Source organism: Strix uralensis, chromosome 16 (assembly GCF_047716275.1).
Source record: "Strix uralensis isolate ZFMK-TIS-50842 chromosome 16, bStrUra1, whole genome shotgun sequence".
Taxonomy (NCBI): domain Eukaryota; kingdom Metazoa; phylum Chordata; class Aves; order Strigiformes; family Strigidae; genus Strix; species Strix uralensis.
The window spans coordinates 2,517,771-2,543,866 of NC_133987.1; the positions used below are offsets into that span (position 1 = coordinate 2,517,771).

General features: G+C 51.8%; 1 protein-coding gene across 4 annotated transcripts in view; it reads right to left on the reverse strand.

Moving 5' to 3' along the window:
* LOC141950754 (ankyrin repeat and fibronectin type-III domain-containing protein 1-like) overlaps positions 1-26,096 on the reverse strand; it is a 261,302-nt gene that overhangs the window by 61,340 nt on the left and 173,866 nt on the right. For all 4 annotated transcript variants that reach the window (XM_074886019.1, XM_074886022.1, XM_074886018.1 and 1 more), the window contains one exon: positions 14,795-14,835. In XM_074886019.1, coding sequence (XP_074742120.1) covers positions 14,795-14,835 — 41 coding nt within the window. The remainder of the gene's footprint in view (positions 1-14,794; positions 14,836-26,096) is intronic.

Below are 26,096 nucleotides of genomic sequence, written 5' to 3' on the forward strand. Positions count from 1 at the left end.
CCATGGCCAAGCAGAGATGTGCTGCTTGAACACCCATCCATCCCCAGGGTCAACATCCTCTGCCTGTCCCCATCCTGACCATGGCAGCCCTGGCGCAGCCCACCTTCTGGTTAAGAAGGGCAGAGCTGGAGGGGCACAAAGCAAGGACAGGTCACCTGGGACCAGGGGGACAGGAGCAGGCGGGAGGATGTAATTTGATGACTTGCACTTGCCTCCCCCGCCCCGGCGTCAGGCTCGGGTGACTAATGCTCCAGGAAGGGGATGCTGCTCTCCTGCAACGATACACGCTGCTAATCCTGCGGGTTTATCTGTCACTTCCGCGCGCCGACTCGGGAGCCAGCACCATCCTGCCTGGCTCCCCGAGTGCTCCCACGGGAATCGCATGGCCTCTGGCTCCCACTGAGCTCTGCTCCTTGCATGCCTCCAGGCTTCCCTATCCTCCATCCCAGCTCCTTCTTTCTCGCTCTTTTTCAATAAAAGCTCTAGGAGGAAAAAAGGGTGTCAGTGGGGTGCCTGTTTAAATAAAATGAGCTGGAAATGAGTGGGAGCCTCATCAGTCAGCACTTACACCTCTCCTGCCTAGAAGTTAATTGCCTGGGCTGGGAGGGGAGAATAAGGCTACAGCAGGGATGGGGACTCATACCTGGTGTCACTGCAGACACAGAGCATCCCACTGCAAGGGCAGGGAACTGTGGTAGCGTGGGAGTCCCTGGCTCAGGCAAAGCTCCCAGTGACCACCAGCCCCCAGGCCTCCTGAGTGCCTCCCTACCCTGCTGCTCCGACCAGGGACCCCTGCATCTCCCAGCTCCATTGGCGAGCAGGGACCAGCAGCTCACCCTGACCTGCCCATTGCTTGCACATCCAGCACCTCACCTCCATCTCTGAGGCAAGAGCCCCCGATGAGCCTGAAGGGATGTGCCTGGGGACACAGACACCAGCCCCCAGGTCCCCACGGGCAGTGCCCGCCAGGCCAGTGCTGGCTCTTTGCCCAGGAACCTCACAGGCAGATAACCTGCTGCTGGTGACAGCCTGCGCCGTGCAAGTGCTGGGGCATGCGGCTCGGCAATAACCCAGCTCTCCAGCTCAGGAATGTCCAAATAAATACAGAAATACATAAAAAGGCCATAAATAAGGTTGCCTGAGATGGCTGTTTGTGTCCCGCCTGGCCAGGACCCCCTCTCCCCCATTGCTGTTTGCCTTGGCAGATGACAGCTGGGTAATTTGTTTCCATTGCAATGAAGTCCTAATTAACTGGAATAAACTTTTTACACTAAGTGTGTTTGTTTAACAAACTGGCTCTTTCAGAGCCTCACCGAGACCTGATTGATGCATTTGAGGGGAGTGGAAACATGCTGGGTGCTTGGACATTAAAGCTGCAGTGTCTGAGCAGGCCAGGGCTGAAAGGGCTCTCTCTGTGTTTGGGAAATCAAAAATGACACCTCTGATGTCTGGACCAGGACGGGGATTTCAGCATGGCCTTTGTGTACAAATATTTAGGGTTTCACATTCGCTGTGGCTGACACCCCCTTCAGCGTTCCCACTGCTCAGGCCTTGCGGCTAGGAGATCCCCCAGGACCACACTCTGCACTGGTGGGAGGAGGTGGAATCCATCATGTTAGACTTGCTGCCGAACACAGCGACACATGCCGGGATGCACATGGTCCCTCCTGGTGACAGCACTGGTGACTCTGGCCAGCCAACAAAATGCCAAAGGTGGGACTCCACAGGACGCTCTCAATAAAGCAGAACCAATGTGTTCAGCAGCAGCCACGCTGCCCCCTCCCCACTTCCAGAGATCGGTTTCATCACTTGTGAAGCCAGTAATTTGCAGCAGCAAAACCAAGATGGTTAGAAACCAGTCTGAGATGGTTAGAAACTGGTTAGAAGTCTGAGACTGGTTTCTGGTTCAAACCAGAGCTTTCAGCAACATTCACCAGCTGAGGGGAGGTGGTGAGACACAGAAGCTTGATAAAAGTCCAGAAGCAGAGTCCTCTTCATCCTCAGAGCCATCCAGTTGGTCTGGAATTGGCAAAGCTGAGAGGCTGCACTGCAGAATAGAGATCTGGCACAACTGGGCTTGGCAACCTGGCCCTGATACAGGCAGTCAAGATGCTGTGTACAGGCAGAGGGGCTTAGTGGAAGCATCTGGGAACAACGGAAACATCTGGAGATAGCAGCCAAGAGCTGAAGGACCCTCAGGACAAGCAATGCAAAGCCCACACATCTGCAAGACGGTAGCCTAAGATCCAGGACAAAACCTTTGATTAAAAGAGGGACAAAAGAGGAACACAGCGGGGAAAAGACGACCAAACTACCACTGACACTAGTGCCCAAGGGCAGGCACCAAGGACCACCCCGCTGGCTCCGGCAGGACTTCCCGCAGGGTTGGAAGCCAAGATACTGCATGACTCTGCGGCAGGGCCCAGGCCATGATGAGCGCCAAGCTGTAGCTGTATTTCAGCTGTCTAATGAGATAGCTGTATGAATAATAAGCACTTCTGGAAAACAAAGCATCTCTGACATCCGAGGGGGAGAATGAATGCAGCTGAGCTTTCCCTCCCTGGGTGCTTTTTCCTTCCTACCCTATACCGCAGAGAAAAACCTATGACAGCCCCTGCTTGAGCACTGTCAGATCCAGAGGTTTTCTTGAGGCGTTCAAGCTTTTCGGAAGGCTTGGGTTTTCTATTTTTAAATGTAAAAATGGGATTTTGCAGGTCCTAGGGTTTCTTTTGCCTCCTTCTCCAGCCCCTTTCCTCAAGGCACTGCACGCATTTCCATTTACTGTGGGGCAAGAAGGTGTTTTCTTGTGGCGGGGGGTTTAGCAGATCTCCCACAACCCCTCAGTAGAATACCCCAAAGTCTCCCCAGAGTCAGCCTGCTTGTACTGTTCACTGCTTGATTCAGTCAGTCTTTAATTAGGTATAAATACCATTACCCAGTGTTTCCTCAGTAATTATTACAGGTTCATCCTACCTTCAGCTGCATCTTCTGGATGTGTTGAAAGCCATCAGTGGCAAGACTGAGGGCAGAGATCTGAGCTAGCTGCCCAGGCTCCCTATGCAGTCCATGGAGAGATCAAGCACTTCTGGAGGAGGAATTAATTTCCCCATAAATTAGATGGTGACGCTGCAGTTAGTGCCCTTTTACATGATTTCCCAAGCCTGAAGAGTCAACCAAGCACCCACACCCTCGTCCCTTCCCACTGCACATCTCCTGGGAGTCACCGCACTACTCTGAATCCGAACTTTGTTAATGCCAGAAACCTGAGGGAAAGCTGAAAGCCTTAGATCTCACCGCTGCGCACACCGCTTTGTCAGATGCAGTAAACACAATGTATTTTCCTCCTTTAATGTCCTTAGACACACTGTTCCCTCAGCAAATTAGTGCTATCTACATGTCTCCCCACAGTCTGCTCAGTACAGCCCAAGTAAATCAGTGTATTCAGCCTGATTATCCCTCCCAGAGCAAAGAGCCAGAGGAGAAACACCAGCGCCGCAACTCACAGACCTGGCTGATAGCTCTCCAAGTTAATATTGGCATTTCCACCACCACCACAGTTTTTGCTTCTCAGGAGCTCAGGCAGCTCGGAGAAGGGCTGCAGAGCCACCACCCGCCGCACATATTGTGCTTCACACATGGTCCCTGCCAGAGCAAGGCAGGAGACAACTGTGCTGGAGACGACGTGATGGTGGGAAGAGTGTGGGTCGGTTTGGAAGGACATTGCAAATGGCCAGTGCTTCCCAGGAGATGCTGCCTGCTAGTGGGCTCAGGAAAAACAAAGCACTCTTCTACAGAACAGCATCTCTGGCAGGTGAACACAAGGCAACCTCCGGTGCTGCCACATGACAAAGTGCTCAGATACTAGCCAGGCTGGCCATGGTGAGGGTGGTCTTCAGTGAGAATAAGCTTCTGAAGATAGTGCAGGCTGATGTAGCTGCTGATGGTTCTGTGGCCCAGCTGTCTATCTGGCACCGCAGGTGAAGGCATGAAGAGAAAATATCAGGACTGTGTATTTGAATAAAAAGCCAGATTAGTCTGTGGTTGTTCCAGAAAAGAGTATCAGAGATCTTGCTCGTGCTGTGCTGATGGGCAAAGCAGTAAGTTCTTCAGATGATGGCAGGAAGCGAGGTTGAGAAAGGAGCATGAGGAACAGGAAATTTTCACTCATGAACAGAAATTTAATGCACTCAACACTACTGAAACCTGCTACAATGATTTACATGATCAGAAGTCTCTGCGTAGGAGGGGTGGCAGAGAAGGAAGAGGAGGGCATTGTATACTTACAATACATGCCATTATATTTTTTTCTTTAGAATTACAGATCTTTTAGCAGTCAGTTCTTGAAGAAATACAGATTTACCTTCTCACCAAGGACTGGGAAGCATTACGGCACATCGCACCTGAGCCAGCACAGGACTGCAGGAGCTCAGCCTTAAATATATGTTCTCAATGGAGAGAAAGAAATAATGCGTTATAAAGGATTTGCATTTGTGAGTCGCACGCTAGAAGGCTCATGGAGGCAGCAATAAAATACCACATGCCTTTCTAAACACTATAGTTGATAACTTTTCAATGCCAAAGCTAATTCATGGCAGGTGACAAAAGGTTGAACAGTCGTTGGCTGCTCAGTGAGGCAGCCCAGCCATGGCCATCCCCATGGACCAATGCTCAGTACTGCTAGATGGCTATTTTTCACATCCCAGGAGATGGGCTAGAACTGTCAAGAAAGACTTTGAAAAAGTACAGTGAAAATATAAGAGTTCTTTAAGGGGAGTTCACTGAATGTCTATAAAGTCCAAATTTCGTAGTTAGGAAAATGAGCAACTCGCTTAAAAATCCCCTTTGCTAAATGAAGGCTCGGAGTGGAAATAGAATATACAATGAAGAGTGGTCAAAACAAATGAAAAATTACAATATGTAGGAAACTGATGAGGGAAACTAAAGAAGGGGGAAGAGGGGGAAAATGCATGGCTGGACATGCAAAATCTACTATTGGGAGCCAAAAAAATTCTAGCAATAGGTCCGTTTTTAAGGAGCGATAGGACCATTTTTAAGCAGATGGTGTAGGGCTGCTCATAATGATTCAGGAAAAGCAAGCATAGTCAATAGACACTTATTCTGTGTTTGGGGAAAAAAAGAAGAGTAAAGAACTTACCAGGAGAGTTGAAGCTTTCCTAAACCATTAGTAAACCAACTACATCTAAGACAGCCAAATAAACAGCCAGCACAGATAACGTGTACCCAAAGCTGGGGAGAGTTTTCTGTGCTCTGCTGCTTGTTTTGAGCAAACTTTGGTCTGCCATGTCCAGATGGCAAATGGTTCCTTCACAGCAATATTCACACCCAGCAATGAAGATGACCTAGTTAACTACTAAGCGGTCAGCCTGATAGAGGACCCAGAAGCTAGGGCTCATCTGGAATTAAATTAAGAAATAATTAAAGGATGTAAGTTATAATTAAAGTCAGTCAGCGTGTCTTTGTGGAAAAGAGATCTTGTCAAATGAGCCCAATGTCACTCTTTAGTGAACGCAGACTGAGCTGAAAAAGGCACCATGTACGTTATGGCTGTGCAGGCAGAGCGCTAAGTGCTTCCTGACATTCTGATTTTAGAAGACAGTACTATACAGTATCAATAAAGCAAGTTAAATAGATTAAGAGCCAGATGACAGGTCTCAAACAGAAGTTGTCAATGGGGAATCGTTAGCAAGGTTCCACGGGGAGCATGCTAGTCGATATTTTCATCGATGATCGAGAAGAAAATACAAAATCCTCACTCAAAAAAATTAGCAGATGACAGGAAGATTGATGTAATGGTAAATATTGATGAGGAGAGAGTGAAATGTGGGTTGCTTGGTAATGCTGAGCCCATTCAAACACTGTATATGTTAATGCAGCCCTGTGCAGAATGACACACCTACAGAGAGGGATTTCAGGCCGTATTTATGAACAGGGAGTGTATCCCAGACAAGAGAGAGCCTCCAGAAAGGCTCAAGGGTCACCACGGGTGACCAACCCAACACAAGGCTCTAATGTGATGCTGTGATGAAAAGAGCTGATGCAGTTCTTGGGGGAGAGTTACGCTTATTGCACTGCTGAGACTGACACAGAAACACTCCTGCAATTAAGGTGCCCACATATAAAAGGGGACACTAAAAAAGCAGAGAGGCTGGAGAGATGAGTCACAAAATTGATCTGAGAGCTGGAGAAAATATCATGCTGCAGAAGATTTCAGCTATATTGAGTTTATTGACAAAACTCTGTCACACCCCCTCCAAAGCCAGAACAGTGCCGACCGCTCTTATCCAGCAAGACACGCAGAGAGCCAGGGATTGAGAGCTGAATCCAAACGAGTTCACATGAATTTTGGGTCAGGATAAGATAGCTCTCAGAGATGCTCAGAGGATTAGGCACCTCTTGGAGGACACCGCAGTCTCTTCAGTTTGCTGAGGAGCGCGTGGGCAGCACTTGCATCCCTACAGCACATGGGGGGCCAAACAGCATGACCTAATAGACCCTTTTGTACTTATATCCCACACAAGTGCATCCCAGCAGACAACTGGAGGTCCGAGGCTAATCCCTGCCGTGCACCGCAGGGAAGACGGGTGGCTCGGGAGATAGCACTGGCCTTGGAGCAATGAGGAGCTGACGAGGCACTGAGCAGCAAAGATGGGTGTTAGCTCCTCAAAGGCGAGGTTCAGAGCTAGAAGCCTGGCTAGCTGTGAGGAGTTCCCGTCAAGTCTCTCACCAGGAGCAAAGCACGCAGGAAAGGATCTCTCACTGCTCTTGGAGAAACGCCAGCAGAGAGTGTTGGCCAAGCAGCTTGGGAAACACCTCGACCCACTTCTCCCTCTTGGTACCCAGCTGTGGGACCGACGGCTGCTGTGGGTGGGAGCGTTACCTCCCATGCCAAAAGCATCTCTGTGTTGACTCACTGCAGCAAACAGTTTGCTCTCTTGCTTAGGGGAGAACACAGCCTTGGTTATTTTGTTAAAAAATGCCCATCTTCCTACGCTCGATTCCCTTTTCATGATTAATGCAGAGCGTAGCAAATGCGGAAGGGCTGCAGCTGGTGCATAGGTGGCTTCTGTGCTGGTCTCAGCTCTGAGCTGGCAGCATCGTCCTCCCATCCCATGAGAGGGGAAGGCAGCCCTGGGTTCAGACCAGGGGGGCAGGCAGATGCCATTTCAGTGTCTCCACCAAAGGTCCGGCCCCACAGCTGGGCATCAAACGGCCATGCCCCACTCAGCTCCCTGGTTTCAGAAGAAGCAGCAAGGAGAGGTACCCCATGGTGAACGGGGCATTCTCCCACCTGGAGGCACCACAAAGGGACACGAGCTGAGAACCAGTCCCAACCCTAGTGGTGGGGGCTCCATGGGGACAGAAGCCCACCCAGCGCTACCAGGAAAGTGTCTGGTTTGCAGGAACATGCACACTTTGGTTGGGACAAAAGGAAGCACAACATAAAGACACCAAGTCCTTGTGTGGCAGTGCTGGAGACGGAATCAAGGCCAGGCAGATTTTTAATTGGACTGGAACTGGAATTACAGGGGGGAAAAAAACCCAACCCTGCTTTGGTTTAAAGAAAGGGGCTGGGGGGATAAGAGAAAAAAGCCCTTAAAGTTTCTATGACAACCGGCACAGTAAGAGCCTACATCACAACCTCACTTAACACATTAAAAGCTGCACAGAAACAATGAAAACCAAAACTTTGTTCTACCACCAGGTCCGAGAGGGCTGTTCCCAGCGAGAGAGCAAGCAAGGGGGTGGTCCAGTGGTCCTCTTGCCTGGGCACCCACAGCAGGGCAGCATGGGTTCAACCAGCCCCAACAACTCCTCCTCCTGTCCTCTGGGCTCGAGGGACTGCTGAAACCAAGTAGTTCCTTGCCCTGACCTCCCTCGGGCCAAGATACTTAACCCTGAGTATTGAGGGTCCTGGTGCCATCCAGGGCACCTCATAAATCTGGGTGTAGAGCACCCCACCATGGTTCTGCAGCCCCAGCAGGGGTAGGGGCCCAGGGTGAGCAATAAGAGTTGTATAAAAAAGAAAATGAATAAAAAAGAAAATGAATAAGAGTTGTATTCATTCATACTTTACAAAAACAGTGGTCTTCAGCAGGACCTATCAGGCACATAACCGGTGTTGCTCTCCCGGGCTGCCTGGAGAGGGGGTCAGCAGCAGGACAGCCAGACCCTTAGCATGGGGCCCCACTCACTTCACTGGGCACAGATTGGCACCAACTTTCCCAGCTTCAAAAGCAAATAGTGCTATTAGCCTGGGCAGATAGCCCAGACGCCACAGGGTGAATCAGCAGGGCTATTGCCTCCTCGATCTCTGAGCTTCCAACTGATCTCTGACAGCACCACACCCCATCAGGGATGTGTCACATTCCCTCCACAGCCACAGAGCGAAGAGGAGGCCGCAGCCGGCACTCCCAGCAGCACAGCAAATGTTCTTGGGGGGACAAAACCACTCCCAAGAGGCTGGAGACATAGACTGTCCTCCTGCTCCATGGCAAGGCTCTGAAGTGGCACCCCTGCACCCCTCAGGGAGCTGACAGGGCTGAAGGCACTGCACAGCCCCTGCCTGGCACACCACAGCACCCACTGTCCTCCAAACTGCATCAGGGCAAAGAGCAGCACCAGCCCCCCCAGGGCAGAAACCCCTCCCCAGAGCAGCCAAGTCTCCAGAAGCCTTTCTGGGCTCAGGGCATTACTGGAAGAGACTGGCTCACCTTAGCTTAAAAGATCAGCACACCACAGGGCAGGGGACACCTTTTGAAGGCCAGAAGGAAAGCTGCAGAACTCTCTAGAGGCTGGAGTACCAGCTGGTCTCCTGCGTCTGCTGCAAACATCCAAGACAACTCTCTGCCACGCCATGAGCTACCTCTCACCACTCATACCCATTTCTGCTAACCCTCTGCTCCCCATCTCCTCTGGGCTGGCTCTGCTCTCCATCCCCTGATTGGCATTTGTTGAACCACGACATTTCTCCAAAGTACCTTTTAGGACTCCCTTCCTTTCCCAGCACTCAGAGAGGCTTTAAGCCCCTCCACCTGCCTGGAACCCAGGCTCTGAATCCACTGGCCAAACCCCAGGGGAAATATTTTTTAAACTTGCTGTAAAGTTTCAATGGCTCAGGCACTGCTGCTAGGATACCCTGACCAGCATCGTAATCTTTACTTAATTATATTGTGTGTGGAGGAGTTAACTCCCCAACTCTTCAGAAAACTGGCTTAGCCAGGATTTGGGGTTGGAAGCTAGAAGTCCATCCATGCTCGTGGTCACTTTTGGAGGGGTCCACTCCCCTTCAGCTGCCAAACTGCCCTCATCCAAGGGGCACCCACCCCACAGACCCCTCACTGCTCTGCCATCCCACTGCCACCAGAGATGCTGGTGACAGTGCTTCATCCTTTCCTACAACCAAAGCCAGAAGAAGCATTCTTCAACCCTGTGAAGATGGTTTGGGGGCAGTTTCTTGCAGCATTGAGTGTCCCATGGCTTCAGAACAGAAAGGGGGCCTTGGCATTGCTTCTCCTACCCCACTACTCTCCTTATATCATCCGCATTGTCTCTTACTCCCCCCTTTCCCTGTGCTTCCTCCTCCCACTCCTTGGCACTTTGCAGGTGAAGTTGAGCTACTCGAAGAGCATCCCAGCTGAATGACTCTCAGCCACTGCAAAAAAAGTCAAATGGAGCATATATGTGTGTCATTATCATCATTACTATAACAATAATGTCTGAGTTAAGGAGGCAATAAAATGAACACCCAGTTTAGGAACACATCTAACTTATTATGATGGCCCTTAATGCTTCCAAGATGTAAATACTGATTTCTACATCCTTAAAAACACTACAGTTTTACAAGATAATGATTCAGCAACAAAACGCTCACTTTCATCTAAGTGCTGGCACAGAAAGGTTTTAGTCTAAGAGATGAAATGTTCTGCTTTAAGAGCAGGGTGACAACGAATTAGCTGCAGAGACATCTTGGCGTAATGAAGACTGCAAGGCAAAACAAACATGAGCTGCTGCTTTATGTAAGGTGGTTTCAAAGGTTCCTTATGTGTTTACATGTCTGAGGCTTAAGCACAGAAGGCGGGCGGCAGTCTTTAATCTGAAATGGAGACAGAGCCATGAGGTGCCTGTATAAAAGGACTGTGGGATTCTGCTGCAGCAAGAATGGGCTCTGAGACATCAGGTCTCTTCAGCATGGTCACATCGTCCCAAGGGACTGAACAAGCAGATCAATGGAGAGCATTTTGTGTCGCTACAGCAGTGTCTCTCTTGACACCTCAAAGTGCCTGGCAAATATTAACTGCTCCCAAGTGACGACTCTCTTGACAGATGAGCACTGCTCTCAGCAGAGGAGACAGCACAGGGAGGGAGCGCAAGCAGCTCCTGCAGCAAACCAGTGACACTTTAATTAAATCCAGGTATTTCAGTCTACATTTGCTAGGGGTTTTATGATTGTTATTAACTACCAAAATTTCTTTCTGGGTGCGAAGAAACTGAGTTCCAGTCGGTGCCTGACACTGAAGAGCAAATATATGCCAGGGAGAATTAGCAAACACACCAGCCTTTCTCAGTTCCTGTCAAGACACTTCCAATCAGCCCTGCCAGGAGAGTTATTAAGCAAAAACGCCTGTCCTAGGAGAGCCTATTCCTGTCTCTGAGCATGATGTCCCTGAGTCTTTAGCCACCAGGTCCTTGCTCAAGAAACTGCCTTGACAAAGCAGTCAAGGGCCCTCTGTCAGAAATTTGGAAGCACCTCTGGAAACCCAGATATTCTACCAACATTACAGCTGTATAAGCATCTTCCAAAATCAGGGTGACAAAGGAGCAAGCAGCTCAGGGGCTGGACTCAGCCCACAAGGTGTTTCTTCCCTGATCCCTACAAATGCTGGCCAGATCCCAGATGGAGCAGGGCTGCAGACAGGGTTGCAGTGGGGGAGGTATGTGCCCAACCTGTATCACATGAGAATTACTAGGTCAGGATATATTGTCTGACATTTGAACAAGCTGCCTTAGAAACACCGGAAGGCATCTGTACCTGTTCGCATGGGATGGCTGGAGCAGTCAGTGTAAGTGAGGAAACCTGTGCAGATGTTGGCTCACTGCTGGACTCGTGGCCATTCCCAACATGCCAGGCTCCTCTCTCAGGTATTTCAGCTATGGGATCTCTTTGTGTCCCTGTTCTTTCTAAGGTGGTCTCTAGCCCATTCCACTGTCAAGCGATGTAACTTTTTTTAAGATTAATGCTTCAGCCTTTTTGACTCAGGCTGCATCCTTCCATTTAACATGGAAAGAGAACAGTACCCCCCAGACACACTAAAAGCCAGGAGTCACAACTCCTGACATGGGCCAACTCTTGCAGGAACATCCATGAGCACCCTCACTGAAACCCTCGGAAGTAAAAGTGCCTCCCCCAGAGCAGGCAGCAACATCATTTCAGCTCTGGTGGCTCCATCCTGGGCACCTCTGTCTTCCTGCAGTGGAGGTCCAGCTTCACTACACTTTCCTGTGTGCTTGCCACACTACATTTGGGGCAACCCAGCAGGAGATCTGTACCTTAAAACCTCTCGGAGAGACTGGGCAGAGGGGAAGAGGGTAAAGGCCATCAAAGGTTGGTGGGTGAGGGTAGACCTCTCCATACCCTTGATGAGCACTGGACTACTCCAGGCTCTTAGGAAACACTCTACTGCTGGCTGAGATAGACCAATACTAACTATAGGGTGAGGGAATGTAGTAACAGGATTTCCATTCTGAAGGGAAGACACGACAAAGGAAGGAAAGGAGTCGGGGTAACAGAAGGAAACTCAGCTGTAACCTGAAACTCAGGAGTACCTGATGTCCAGGGAAGAGGAGGATATCTGATCAGAGAAAGCTTCTGAACATGGCAGGAGTGGAGCAAGATTCACTCCCAGGACAAGCGGTGATAAAACCGTTTGCTCAGATTTCTGGCATGTGTCTCTTTCCTTTTTTTTCTATAACCTACATCTGCTGTGAGAGCCCCAAACCACCAACCCAAGAGCAGGAATGCTCTGACCCTGCTCCCACAGCGCAGAGGGTTTGGTCGGCAGGATGAACTGCTGCCTCTGAAGTGCAGAAAAGGAAAAGCAGAGGCACAGTCAAGTTTGCTCTGGCACACGGGGGCTGTAGTGCCAGCCATCTGCTGCCAGACTTCTCCCAGATCACCAGCCTCACTGCACAGATGTATTCTCGAACCATCATGGCTCAGCTCAGCTCTGGGAACCAGCTGCTCCCCATGCTTTGGCTGCTCACTGCTGCCTTGCCCAGGGCTCGCAGAACACGTCTCTGGAGCTGCTGCAGAAGTGCTGACTTCTCCTGAGCCCTTGGCAGGTTCACCAGACCTCTGGCAGCTGCCAGCGATACTTCTCTGCTGAGAAAGGCCAGGTCCAGTCCTGCCAGAGGCTGAGGGCCTCTGTAAAGCACCTGGCCCAGCCTTGCAGACAGGCTGCGGCAGCGAGAGCAGGCCTGACTGCAACAGCAACAGTGCCGGCATCAGCCAGTGGGTCAAAAAGCCAGATCGGATGGGGGAAGTGGTACCTGGGCAACATCACAGCCACAAACTCTACCAGTCGCAACCCCAGAACAGCCACTGAGGAATGTAAATAGGATGGGCATTAACCTAAGTCACACTATTATGATTAGCCAAGTCACAGCTGATATCACAAGTTGCTTGGCCAAACCATGGAGGTCCTGTAGCCTCGTGGCACAGAGGAACAACACAGCACTGACAAGACACCCTGTATCTACGAGACCTTTTTCACCAGCACCCACCACTCTGACCCAACAGGTCTGCAACTTCAGTGAGATGGGCAGCCCACGTTCTCCCACTTAAGGTAGAGAAACACCCCTCGTTTCTCAGATGAGATGAGCTATACAAGTAGCACCATAATTGTTGCTGCCTAACACCAAAACCGCCCTGCATGAAAACCAAAGAGTAAGAGCTCTTGACGTATTTCTTCCAAATCTCTTACTTAAAGTCTCACAAAAGCTTCAGCTGGAATAGGGACACTAGAGATGCTTCGATCTTCTTTAAGTCTGCTTGTCAAAACACACACTCTACATAAGCACACAGTGCACTACAATAGGAAGCACCAAAATCTTGGTTGACCTTGGTAGAGGTCACAAAAGCATGATTATAAGTCCTTTGCCAAATGTGTGTTCATTTTGTTGTTGCATTCACGATGACTCCATAACCTCCTGGGATATCCCTCTGATCTCCCAGAAAGCCATGCGGGATTAAACAGCCTGGGAAATGGCTCTGGCTGTATTTTCAAGTCTTCAGCTGCCAAGTGTCTTGGAAAGCCAATGATCAGCACTGCCTTGGGGTGAGCAGACAGAGGAGCTCCCTGAAATTAGACTTTTCAGTGCAGACCTAGGAGACTAGCACTGAGTTTTAAAAACTTTTGGTGGCATAAAGGAAGAGGAACCAGCAGATAACTGAAGAACACACACGCACCCGACACTTGCACTCCCCACCACAGAGAGCGAGCAGGCAGGTCTGTAAGGCGCTCAGTGACACAGTCTGCCATCCCTGGGGCGCCTTGGACATGCCTCCTCTGATGCTAAGAGTAACTTGGACTGCGGATGCTGCCTCGGTGCTCACTGCCTGCTCAGACACCACTGGGAAGCAGCTCTGCAGGAAAGTTTTGGAAAGCAGCAAGGAAAGAGGAAGTGCAGGAGCACAGTGAGTTTTGGAGGAGAAATTTCCTCAACTCAGTTCCTTCTGAATCTTCCAAACCCATACTCCTCTGACAATCCTGCATGTCAGAGCACTGTCCCACAACTTCAAAACCACCTATGGTGTTTTTTTCAGAAGAATACAGGTGGTAACATAAAGATGTTCACTTCCCTAAACAAAGCAGGAGCAACGCAAGGTCCCACATGCAACACAATACACAGCTGCTTAGTGGTCAGGGCCAGAACCAAACCTCTCAGCAAGGATTTTTTTAGACTTTGCCATTATCCAAGTAATGACACTGTCAGACACATCCTTCCAGCAAAGAGACAACCCTCCTGCCTCAAAGGTGCCATGCTGCGGCGAGGCTCTCCAAATGCTGGGTGCAACAACATAACTGGCCTGCGAGTGCAAGTTCCGCTTGCATTTTAATACGGGTCTCGAGGTTGACAGCTATAAGTGCTCTGCTCTCGCTCACTCGCCTGTGGACTGTCGCAGCCAGCTCAGAGCCATGGCCAAGGGCACGCACTAAGTAACCAACTGCTTATGTTAGCAGGGTGATTTGCAGATCCTTTGTTCATGTTCATGAATATGGTGGCTCTAGAGAGCCTCTCCCTTTCCTTTCACCCCTGTGGCTCACCACGCTTTACAAAACACAACGGATGGAAGATGACAGGCATCAACGTCAAAGCATGGGCTGAGGAAGATGTGCTTCAAGATCAGCTCGTTGCAACACAGAACTAAACCCTTCAATTCTCCAAAGCAGCTCAGCTGTGCAAACCCGGAGCAGAGGGAGCCCGAGGTGGGAAAGGTCATCCCTGCATCCCCCACTCCTGGCCACCAGGTCCCGGCTCTGTCCCTCAGGCTCAGTCAAGCTGTCGTGATTCCTTCTGACCCGATTTAATGATTTGCATATGCCCTGAAGCCAAAATGATTGACAGCCCTGCCACTGTTATCCTCACTTGTGTAATTGCAGCAGCTATTCTTGTACACTGAAATTTCTAATCTTAGCAAGCCACAGAGCTGCTCGATAATATGGACCAACCGGGAATTTCCATGCAATTACTCACCACAGCTACTGGCACTTACTTTGGCTGGTAAAAGTCCTTCTTGTCCGCTGACCCCAGGCTCTGCAAGACACAAAAGACACAAATGTATTCCTTTAACACTTTGCCAAGCAAGTATCATTGATGAAGATGTGTGGCGAGCAGGGAAAGGCATGCACCTATGCTTTTTGCTGCCCGGTGGGTATTTGTGGGCTGGCTGGACAGGGCAGGCAGCTAGGATCTTCAGCCACTGAACACACTGTAGACAGAGCCACAGCAGCCAAGGATGTAAAAATAGAGTCAAAGCAGAGGTGTGGGGATGCAGTAGGTCTGAACCCAATGTATTCAAGCACGTCTGTCTCTCCCAACACTTGCAGAAACATGGCACCTTGTGTCAGGAGGTGACTTGTGTCCTCTCAAGTCTGCCCAGCTGGAAAGTGGACAAAGTACAGGGTTGGCAGAGGGACTGAGCCACCACTGCCTGCAGAGACCCTCCAGCAGGGCAGGGGACTGAGCCCAGGGCCCACAGTCACTCCCTGGGGGCAGGACCATGAAATTCTTCTGCCAAGGAAAACAGCATCAGACCCCAAGCACGTGCAAGCTTGGGGAGCAGAGACGGCCCGATGCACACTCAGGTTCCCATGCACCGCCAACTCCACCGACAGCACGGTCTGATAAAAGCCTGACAGCATGCTAACATGGGCTGCCGGAGTGCTGGGGTCCCCTGGGAGACCCCAGCCAGGCTGAGCCTCCCCACAGGGAGCCTTGGGGCCACAGGCATCCCACAGACCTTGCTTCGGGTGCAAGGCAGGGCATGGGCATGACACGCACAGAGAGCATGCATGCACTGTCGTGCCTTGCCCTGCTGTCTGATGGGGCCGTATACACCCACATATGCCCAAGTCTCTCCCCCAGCAGCCCTTGTCTTGTAGGCAGCCGTGGTGGAGGCTGGCCCCCTGCCCTGCTCCAAGGCCCCAGCTCATGGCACGCTCTTGCTGAGAGCAGCGGGCCCCCCGCCACCAAGGGACACCGAAGGGCAGGCTGTGCCTGATACAGCATGCTGCTCGCAGGGGGCAGCGCCGGGGCAGACAGACAGACAGACCCACCAAACCTGGGCGTCAGCAAAGCCGTCACACTGTCAGAGCCCTCTCCTCCTCCTCGTCCTGGGGATGGTCCTCGCCCTTGCACCTTTCCAGGATGGGGGACAGTGGGCAGCAGCGCGGGGTGGCCCCACCACCTGCCCCGTCCCTGTCCCGGTTTGGGCAGCAGACGTGTGCTGGCGTGCACCAACACTCGCGGGAAGCACACTGGGGCTCTGGGGCTGCTGTTGTAGTTTTGCTCCGTGGTTGCCAGGCAATGGCGAGCACGAACGCCAAAGCAGCAGGAGCAGCGGGGCCGAATGCTAATCAGGGGCGCAGGAGCTCTGCTGGCACTCTCCACTGGTGCTCCTCCTCACTGGTCAAAGCTGTCTGGTGCTCCTACCCTGGGACTGAAAAGCAAGTGGGGAGAGGAGGGCCCCAGCTTTTAAGCAGGCAGGGATCCAAAGTCACCAAAACTTCCCCCGAAAAGGTTGCTCTGGCCAAGCCAGCAAGATGGGGCCGTTGTTCGGTGGTGGCTGACTCTCTCCACAGCACAGAGGTGTTGGTCAGACGCCGGCACAGGGAGGCTGCAACTAAACCTTCAGCGTGGGATACATGGGTCTGGGTGTGTGTCACCCTCCTGCACATCTCATGGGCACATGCTTGAGCTCTGCCTTGGGGCAGAGCTGGGAGCGCACAAGGAGCAGCCCTTTGGGGTGGGAAGATCTCATCTGTCCACACGCCGATTCCCATGTTGGCGTGCAAAAGCTCTGAGCGATCCCCACCAGCCAGAGATGGCAGCACCCTTTGGCTCTACCCGCTGCTTCCCCTCCTCTGACACGACAGCAGCAAGAAGCTACAGGATCAGTGGCCAGACACCAGAATGGGGTAACCCAACACTGGCACAGAGAGGTGGTGGAATCTCCAGCCTTCCAAAAGACATTCAAAACCCAACTGGACATGGCCCTGGGTGTCCAGGAGAACCCAGTGTACATGACCCTGCCTTGAGCAGGGGGTTGGACTGGGTGATCTCCAGGAGATCCCCAGATCTCCTCAACCACTCTGTACATTCCTGAAATAGCAAAAAAACGAGCACAGCTAACTGCACAGAGCAAATGCCCTGAGTGATGGGACCTGTCCTCCAAGCCCACAGCACATCTGGGAATACCTCCATTCCCTCAGGCACAGCATTCCCATAAGTATTTCCTTACTTCTTTAAACTTGACACCTAAAACCCAAGGTGCTGGTACCCAAACTATGGATTGGTTGCAATGAGATTCACAAGCCATGACAAATTCAGTTCCTTCTGCTATCTGTGCTAGCAGGGATCACACAGAACTGCTGATATTTAAGGAGAAACCACTTGCAAACAGCTTTCTCAACACTATTGAAACAATACAGGGGAAACCTGCATCCCCCGCAGTCAGATCCTCCACCCAGCCTCAGCTGAGGTCCATGGGAAAAAGCTCCCATCAACCCCATAGCCAGCTCCAGACAGTACCTGACCTTTCTGATAACTGATAGCAGCAGGAAACGATGCTGACACTTTTCTACCTTTCTAAAACACTGGGGGGACTATCACTATCATCAATATTCCAAGCACAGGAGACGACAAAATCTGCAGTAGCCCTTTCACACAGTCATGGGTATCATAAGCATTAACCTCCACTTGTGTTTTGCTAGGATGGAAGTGAAGATTTCTGAAATCAATCCCTAATGAGGGAAAACCATGTGGAAACTTGGAGAAAAGAAAGGTTATCACCTTCAAGTTCAGCTCTTGCAGAACAGGAGGTGGAGAAGCTCCAGCGAAGCCGCGTGCTCTGTGCCCACACCGTGCCATGGCTGCAGGTGAGCGGCACCACGGGCACAGCAGCCTGCCCACCCTGCCACACGCTCCGCGGCTCACCAGCCCGTGTGCGCCACAAACCGCTGGTAGGATGAGCTACACAAGCACGTTAAGAGAAGGGGTTACCTTGAGTTTATCAAGTAATTATTTTTTAAGAGTCACAGAAAAGGTTTTCTGAAGATATCTGGAATAAAACAATGGGGTACTAACTTCACAGAGAGAAAAAAAAAAAAGTGGAGTGATTGCAGCAATGATTAGCCAAAATAGCTGATTTTAAAGCTGATTAAGAAATAGCAAATGAGGAGGAAAAGCAGAATTCCAGCAATGTGTTCAGGGAATTGGGCCTGGAGCAAGTCCAGGAGCCATGGATCAGCTCCTGGCTCTACCACCACTCCAATGGCCTTCAGACATTTCTTCCCTCTCCATGCCTCAGTTTCCCCACACTGCCCCTGCACAGCCCTTTGCCTCCTTCCCAGAAAAGAAAGGGACCTCGCCCAGTGGTCAGGTGAAGTCCCACAGGTCCATCCCACGACTCTGCCTTTCTTTCTCCCAAGCACGCACAAAACCAAGGTGGCTGTGGATCCAGAGGGGTCCAGGAGAGTGGCAGGAAAGAAACTTGGCCACAAGAATCACCAGTGAATGGAGGAGACGTTGCTGGAGGCTGGCAGACATGATGCCTGTGCAGGAGAAGGTGGTCAGGGCCAGCAGCAAGACCTAAGGCAAAGACAAGTTTTTGACTCTCTCTAAGCAAGATCCTCATGAAAAAGTGGAAGAAGTGAGCGCAGGCACACGTGGTGTCACAACAGGAGCCACGGACAGGGACCATCCACCAAGGCAGTTAATAAACCAGGTAAAGGATAAACCAAAGACACTTTGAAAACTGCAAGTAAATCAGCGCAGAGCCATCAGCAGGAGGAAGGAGGCGAGAAGACAGCGATTCCCTAAGAGACCACAGGGCACCTTGACGCTGGCCTGACTATGTGCAGCAGTTCACCATAAGATGTTGCTGTAGTAAAAACAAAACGCCCAAGGCATTTTGCCAAGGGCAGGGACATCACAACAACCTGGTACAACCAGCCAGGAGCACTGAGAGAGCTCAGAGAAGCACCTGGGAAGATCCTCCCAAGCAGGGGAGCTGGCCTTCACCGATGGCTTGAAGATATTAATGAGAAAGCACTTAGGGAATTGGTGATGGGAGGCTGCAGGCAGGACTGAGCATGGGTGCTGCCTGCTGTAACATGGTGCATGAAGGGGCAGCAGCTGAAACATCTCCCCCGAGGGAGCGGCGTGGGCTGCAACAGTGCCACGAGTCACCACCTCTGTCCCACTGCACCAGGTACCATGGTCTCAGCCAGCACCCACAAGAGGGGAAGATTATGAAAAAGTGATCAAGGGAAGGACAGGACATAAGGAAGCCAAGTGAGGTAAAGGGGACACACAGCCTGACTCTTAGGTGAAACATCCTGGCACTGAGCTTGAACAGAGTTTGAACCAACTCCAGTGGGAGGGATAGAGCAGTGTTTCTAAGGGTTTTGAAAAAAGCCAACTAGATAAACCATTGAGGCTGGCACAGAGGAGACAGTTCTGGCCTTACAGGGAGGTGGGTCTGGCTTCTCTTCTCCTGCCTGTCCCCAGGGACTGAAAGAGGCAGAGAGCTCCCAAAAATGAGCAAAAGGTGACCTGGTATTTTCTGGGAGGAAAGATCAATTCCTCCTGATCTGATAGGGGATCTGGAGGCTTTTAACTAGGCAGGTATACAATAAAAAATCAAATGCCAGCTTGAACGCATGCACTGTTGTTGGTTGCTCTACAGGGTTCCAGAAGAGTTGTCTGCTGGTGGCTCCTGTGCATCGAGGCATAGCTGGGGTCTCCAGAGAGGCACGGCTGCAGTGTGATAGCTCGGGTCCCAGAATAAATCTGGTAGCCCCACAGTCTCCCAGAGACCTGCGGCTGCTCAGGATGCTGGGGAGACCCTGGCCATCCCTGGAGGGAGGAGGGAGTGGAGCATCCCCCAGTTCAAAGAGTCCCCTGCAAGCCCCAAGCCCCCCCGCAGTGTGAGTCACCCTCCAGCCGGACCCGCTGCGCTGCTTCTCGCTTGCTCATTTCATTGATGACTCAGGGTTTAGGAAGCACATTTTAAATCCCTTAATGAAATAATGGAGAGAGTCATTTTTATCAGCGTGTATTTTTAAAGCAAATACTTCAATTGAGCCTTGTGCCCATTTCCACCCTTTCCTCCCAAGACATGGAGGCGAGTGACCGTGGGGACCGGCAGCACGGGGGCATCTGGAGGGGCAGGAGTAGACCCTGACACCCTGGCACGTGGTACCGGGTAAGGCAGCTACCGAAAAGCTGCCAGGCTACCTCCTCCATCCCTCCAGCGTTCACGCTCCTGCTGCCACCAGGGCCGGGAGAGGAAGGTGGGACACCAGGATGCTGTCCTAGATGATGTTCTCAGAGCCTGGCAGTGCCTGCAATGCCTCACTCCCCCGGGTGCATGCCCTCTGAGCGCCTGCGCTTTTGGATGTGGCCGGGGACTGTCTTTAATCTCTTTCCTCTACAGAAGAAACAACCACCCGAGCAGAGGCAGCAGCAGAAGGGGACGCTGACGCCAAGCCCACAGCTCCTGTGTGCCAGGATGCAGCTTGCCAAGAAGCGGGGATTGCCTGCCAATATGATTAAGAAATTGTTGTCTCGAGGTCATTGCCACTGCTATCCTCTGCCTCTCCCCATACAAGAATACCTGAGCCAGGTTTGCACTGCCCTTGTTTTGATAAAAGGACCTCTCCGTGCGATGCTCAGAGCTCTTCTGCTCTTGCAACATCAACGCTGAAAGCACAGCATCGCAGGAACACCTTAGAAATGCTACAAGGGAAAGGGAGGGCAACAGGACACCAACTTCCCCAGTGCTTTTACACTAAAACAAGATGAACTGAGAGGCCAAAGTGGATTTATTAGCCATAAGGACCCAGGCCCAGGTTCTCAGAAAGCACCTTTGCAGGGTTGTGAAAATGCAGCCTCCCAAAGTAGTAGAGCAACACCCAGCTGCATCTGGGCCATTCACAGGGCTTGCCCACTGGCATCAAAACCAGTGGACCAGTGGCATTCCCAGTGCTGCCCTTCCCAACCCTCCTCACCAGGGCAGGGCAATCACTGGGACATGCACGCAACAACCCGGCTCCCTTCGGTGCTACAAAACAGGCTTCTTTCACATCCTAGATTTTGTACAAAATGTCAGACATTTGTGGGCTTGTCTCTTTATTTAAAACACAAACTATGCTTTTCACAAAGTCCTTGCAAATCTGTGAGAATCGGGGCCAACATGAGTGCCTGAAATTATTGTCTTTATTTCACATTTCAGGCACTAAGTAAACTATTTTGCAAGTTATTTAAATCATATATTTAAGAAGCCCAAGTTACACAATGTATATAAGCTACCAGGCAGGCTTCCCTAGGACAGCTCATCTCCAGAGCCAGCCTTGCTGGTCCCTGATAAGAATTAGCACAACATACTGCAGACAGAAAAGATGACACTGATTTAAAGGACCGCTCTAAATTCCAAAATTCAGCCAAGCTGGGGAAATAACAGGGTTGGAAACAAGGATGCTCACGAAGGGTCTAAGGCAGAGGTATTGTATTATTTATTTATTCATGCCAGCAGACATCAATCCTGTTGTACTTTTTCCTCTCCTAAATATTGCCAAGCATAATCTCAGCTCATCTTTTTTAGGCAGTGTCTCTGGGAGAACAAAGTTATTAGCAAGGCTGAAGAAGCCTCATGCAATTATTTAGAAACTACACCAAAATAATCCCCAAAGACAAGTGGCTGCTTGCAGGTGGCAGCTTTCTAAGTCATTCCAATAAAATCTGGCTCAGTAACTCCCAGCGTAATCAATGCCCACACAAACAAAAGAGATAAAAACTGAGGGATGAGTTATTTTTCCATGCGAGAAGAGGATTCTGCAAAACAAAATTGTGGGCCATTGCTGACAACGGTCTATGCTGCAAACCTGCCATCCACGCCTGGTCACCTGCTGGGACCTCAGCGCCTGCCCCAGCAGCCGCAGCATCCCCGGGCCAGGTTCCCAAGCTGGGCTGGGCAGATTCCAGGGGGTTGTGGGCACGGGCAGTAGGTGCTTGGCCTCCAGGGCAGGACAGGGTTGGGGGGACTGAGGCTGCACAGCCCATCTTCCCTCCATCCCGGCTTCTTGCCCCTGGATCCTGGTGGATCGTGCTCACAGGCGCAGCCGTTCATCGAGCTCCACGTATCTGCAACATGCTGCATTTATGAGTAATTGGGAGCCGATGCCTGACTGTTGGAAGGGGAATAAAATTCAGAGCCTGGGATGTGAGAGAGTTGTTTGGAAGGAAGAGGAAAGAGATGTCACCCCCCCACCCCACCTAGCAGCATCCCTCTGAGCAAGGGCTGACCTACCTGGAGCACCCCAAGGCCTGGCATGCCATGCAGTCCTGTCTCCCTCCACCCCCCTGCCTCTGGCACGGGCTTGGACAAGAAACCAAAGGGCTGTGGGAGTGCTGCCTCCTCCCCTGCAGACACCATCTCCCCTCTGCAGGCTCCAGCACTCATTCTGCCTGCCACCATGACCTGTCCCCAGCACCGTACCCCTCTGGGCACTGCCAGGACCCTGGGTTAATACAGCCCTGAGTCTCCCCAGAACATGAATTTGAGGCCAGATGAACCCTTAAATCCTAAGACCTGCATTTCAGGCCAGATGAACGGGATTGCTCAGACAAAAATCACAGTGATAACTCCTGCCTTCAATGTGGCAGGGCTGCAAAGCAGCTCACACCTGGGATGGAGCTCCAGGCCACCCAGCTCAGCGCAGCTTTGCACTGCCAAAGGCCAGCCTTGCTGGAGAGCAGATCCCTGCCTGAGTGCTGAAGTACGGGGGTGATTAAGGCACAGAGATCACAGGGCAGAACAAAGTCTGGTGGCAGGGGAAGAGTCAGGTCCAGGCAGCAGCACTGCCTGCCCGGATGAAGAGTTGGAAAGGCCTGGTTTGAGGAAAGGAGGGAGGAGGGCACATGCCACTGGGAATCAGAAAAGGGCCTGTCTCTCAGAGGATGGCATTTTCGCAAAGCTGAAGCACTGGTGGACCATAGCGGGATGCGTGAGCCGCCAGCATTTCTGCACATGCCAGCCCCAGCCTCTCGCTGTCGTGATCCTGCCTCCTTCTGCCTCAACTACAAAGGCTCCAAGGAGGGGGCGGGTGATTCCCCACAGACCCGACCCAGCCAGGGGAGGATGCCAATGGCTCTAACATGTTCATTCTTCAGCGGCTAGCTCATCCCAGCCCAGCTCTGAAGCAGGAGCCTGAACCAGCTATCACACTTGCCTGGAAACAGCGCTGACCCTGTGCATGCACACAGGGCATTGACACTCATCCAAGTTGGGCTTTGAGGCCAATGGAAGGTGAAAAACATGCTGAAAACTAGAGAAAAGTGGTTTTGGACCATTCAGGTGGGAAGGAGAAGGGAAACATGGCTATGCACGTGAGGTACACTGAGGTAATCCAGGGAACAGAAATGAAGCCCTGCCCACCCCCCAGCAGAGCAGCTCAACCCCCACCTGGGAGCTGGAGGGGCTCATGGTGTTCTCCAAGCAGGTCCCCCCACTGGAGACACCATGGACCTACCCAGGAAGAGGTCCCATGTTTCACCAGCTCCCTTGGGCATCCTGACACCACAGCCTTGCTCAGACGCCAGCCCAAACCCACCAGAACGCCATGCCAGGACAGCTCCTGCGAGCAGGTGGGCACCTACACTCCACCAGCTCATCCTACCAGAGGCTGAATGCTCTTCTCTGGTTGCTCATCCACCTTCACGTCTGGGATCCAGGAGGGGAAACCTCAGTGTTTTCCTAGGGGCTGAAATGTAAATGTAAACCTGGTTCTTTGGAAAACAGGCTTCATCTTTCACCCAACCTGTATCTGACCCCCAGGAAAGCAGAGATGGGTTCTCCTGGCGAGCAGCCCCTCCAGAGCATGTCTCAGCAGCTCACCCTGGCCCTGCCGACAGGTTGTAGTCATGAGGGCCGGGCCAAGCCAGAGCAGTGCCAAACTTCCCCAGATCATTAAATTCTTCTTCCTCTTCCTCCTCCTTGGAGCCCACCCTTGCAGGTGCATGGCACAGAGGAGCAGAGATCTGTGCACACTTGCACGTTGGACCAAGGAGGAAGGGAGCCAAGCCCCAGGGGTGCAAGCTGCGTCGGCACAGCCCCACCACCCACCAGCCCCACCACCCAGCAGTGCTCGGCGACCCCCCTCCTCCCTCGGTCTCCTTCCACTCGGCAATTAAACACACACAACTGGGTTGGCCACAGCACAAACCCTCACAACTAGTTTCGGGTTCCTCATCAGCTGGGGTAATGAGGACAGGCTCCGTCCCCGAGCCTGCCTTCCTACTGGGAGGAAAAGCAAGTCTGCTAATGAGCATCTGCCAACACCCCCCAATAAACAAGTCAATTTGCGCCCATCTTTCATTCCCCTGCCACCGTGCCTTCCCCTGCCTTTCCACCCCCTCTCAGCATCTCCCCCCGTCTTCTCCCACCCCTGCTTTCCCCAGCCAAGCCTCTTCCCTGGCCACGCTCCCCACGCCAATGGGGGCTGCTCACCCGCAAACTCCTTGCAGCTCACACCACGCTAAGGCAGACCTGAACTTCAAAGCATTTCTTTACCGAGAGCTCATCCAGGAAACTTTGTTTTCTCGACTTCTCTTGTACTGCTACATGCTTGTAAAAATTAATTTATGCATATATACACACGCATGCACGCACAGCCTCTTTATAAAAAAGTTTCCCTTTCTGGAGGGACCTCCCCGCGCCGTGCTGAGGGCTGGCACAGACCGAGCCATGCACTTGCTGCTCATCGGAGCTTCTCTGGATGAAAGAACTTGTCAAATTGCTGGCAAAACCACCAGAGCTTGTAAACTCCTCCAGCTCAACAATATCCAGGGTGACACGCACACACAGGCGTGGGCACCTTCTCTCCGTGTTTTCATTAATCAAATCCTTAATTAGGTAGGTAAGGGCACAGGAGCTGCAAGGGAGGAGCAGCAGACACCCCGCTGTACATTCATCAATAGCCAGTACCAACAGTGTGTTGCACACGCTTTGTTTTCTACCTTATCTTTTTTCTTTTTTTCTTCTATTTCTTGATTACAGCCTGCAAAGTATTACAAACTCTTACTGCAACTTTAGGCACGTCAGGAAAGAGCTGGGCTTGGGCTTAAGTGTTTGCAGAATCAGGGCCGAGACGTGTAGCTGAATATGCTGCTATTTATAGTGTTAAGCCCCGAGCACGGCACACGCAGGGGGTGCAGTGTGGCTGAGTTCGTGTTGCTGCTAGAACCTGGGGTTTTTTATTTTGCCTCATTTAGGTGGGGGGGTGTCAGCTGCCTGATCTTAACATTGCATTCATGCACAGCCTGGTATTTTCAAACATTTCTGGTTTTTTTAAATCTTTGGGCATACCAGCTCATACATGTTTATACTGGTTTATAGGTGAAGTTATGTATTTCATCACTGAAAGAAAAAAAAAAAAAAGGCAAGAAAAAAGGCTGGAAGCTGAGTAGTCAGCTCTCAGCTCTAAGGGCCTGCAGTTAATTACACCCTGTCCTCCAGCATGTACTTTACATGCTGCATCACAAGCCCCGCAGCCTGGCTGGGTGTCAGGCAGCCTGACAGCAGGTCTGCCCGCCAACCCGGCTAATTATAGTGCGGGGAGCAAATGAGCGGGTGCCCTCCCTGTCGCATGCTCCGCTCAATCAGCTGCAGCCTCCCAGGACACAGGGGCTCAGGGCTGCAGCTCAGGGCTGGGAAAGGCCATTTCCCTGAGGCATCTGGGGGGGCTGGTGGGCACCACAAGGATGATGGTCTCCAGGAGAGTAGTTCAGGCAGTGTCTAAGGGCCCTGGCCCCAGGAGCCCCTTGGCAGGGGGCTTGCCACCCACCACCCCACTCTTGGCCCTGCCCCACTGGAGCAGGCTGAGCACGGCTGGTCCCACTCGAAGCCTGGCTGCTGCCCAACCAGCCAATCAACCTCTGCTTAGACAGAACTCTGCGTTTTCCTTGTTTTCTCCCTATGTCTTCATCTGCCCCCCTCCCCGGTACTGGGTCTGGGGGGTACCCCTCTGCTCAGTCTGAAAAATCAAGATGCGTGGGTACGTTCGCCTCTGCTCTGGCAGCCTCATCCCCTTGGTAGGGACAAGCCACCAGATGCAAGTGGACCACAGCATGAGGATCCCCACAGAATCATCTCGGTTGGAAAAGACCCTGAAGATCACCTAGTCCAACCCTTAACCTAAGACTGACAGTTCTCAACTACACCAGATCCCTCAGCGCTGGGTCAGCCCGACTCTTCAACCCCTCCAGGGATGGGGACTCCCCCCCTGCCCTGGGCA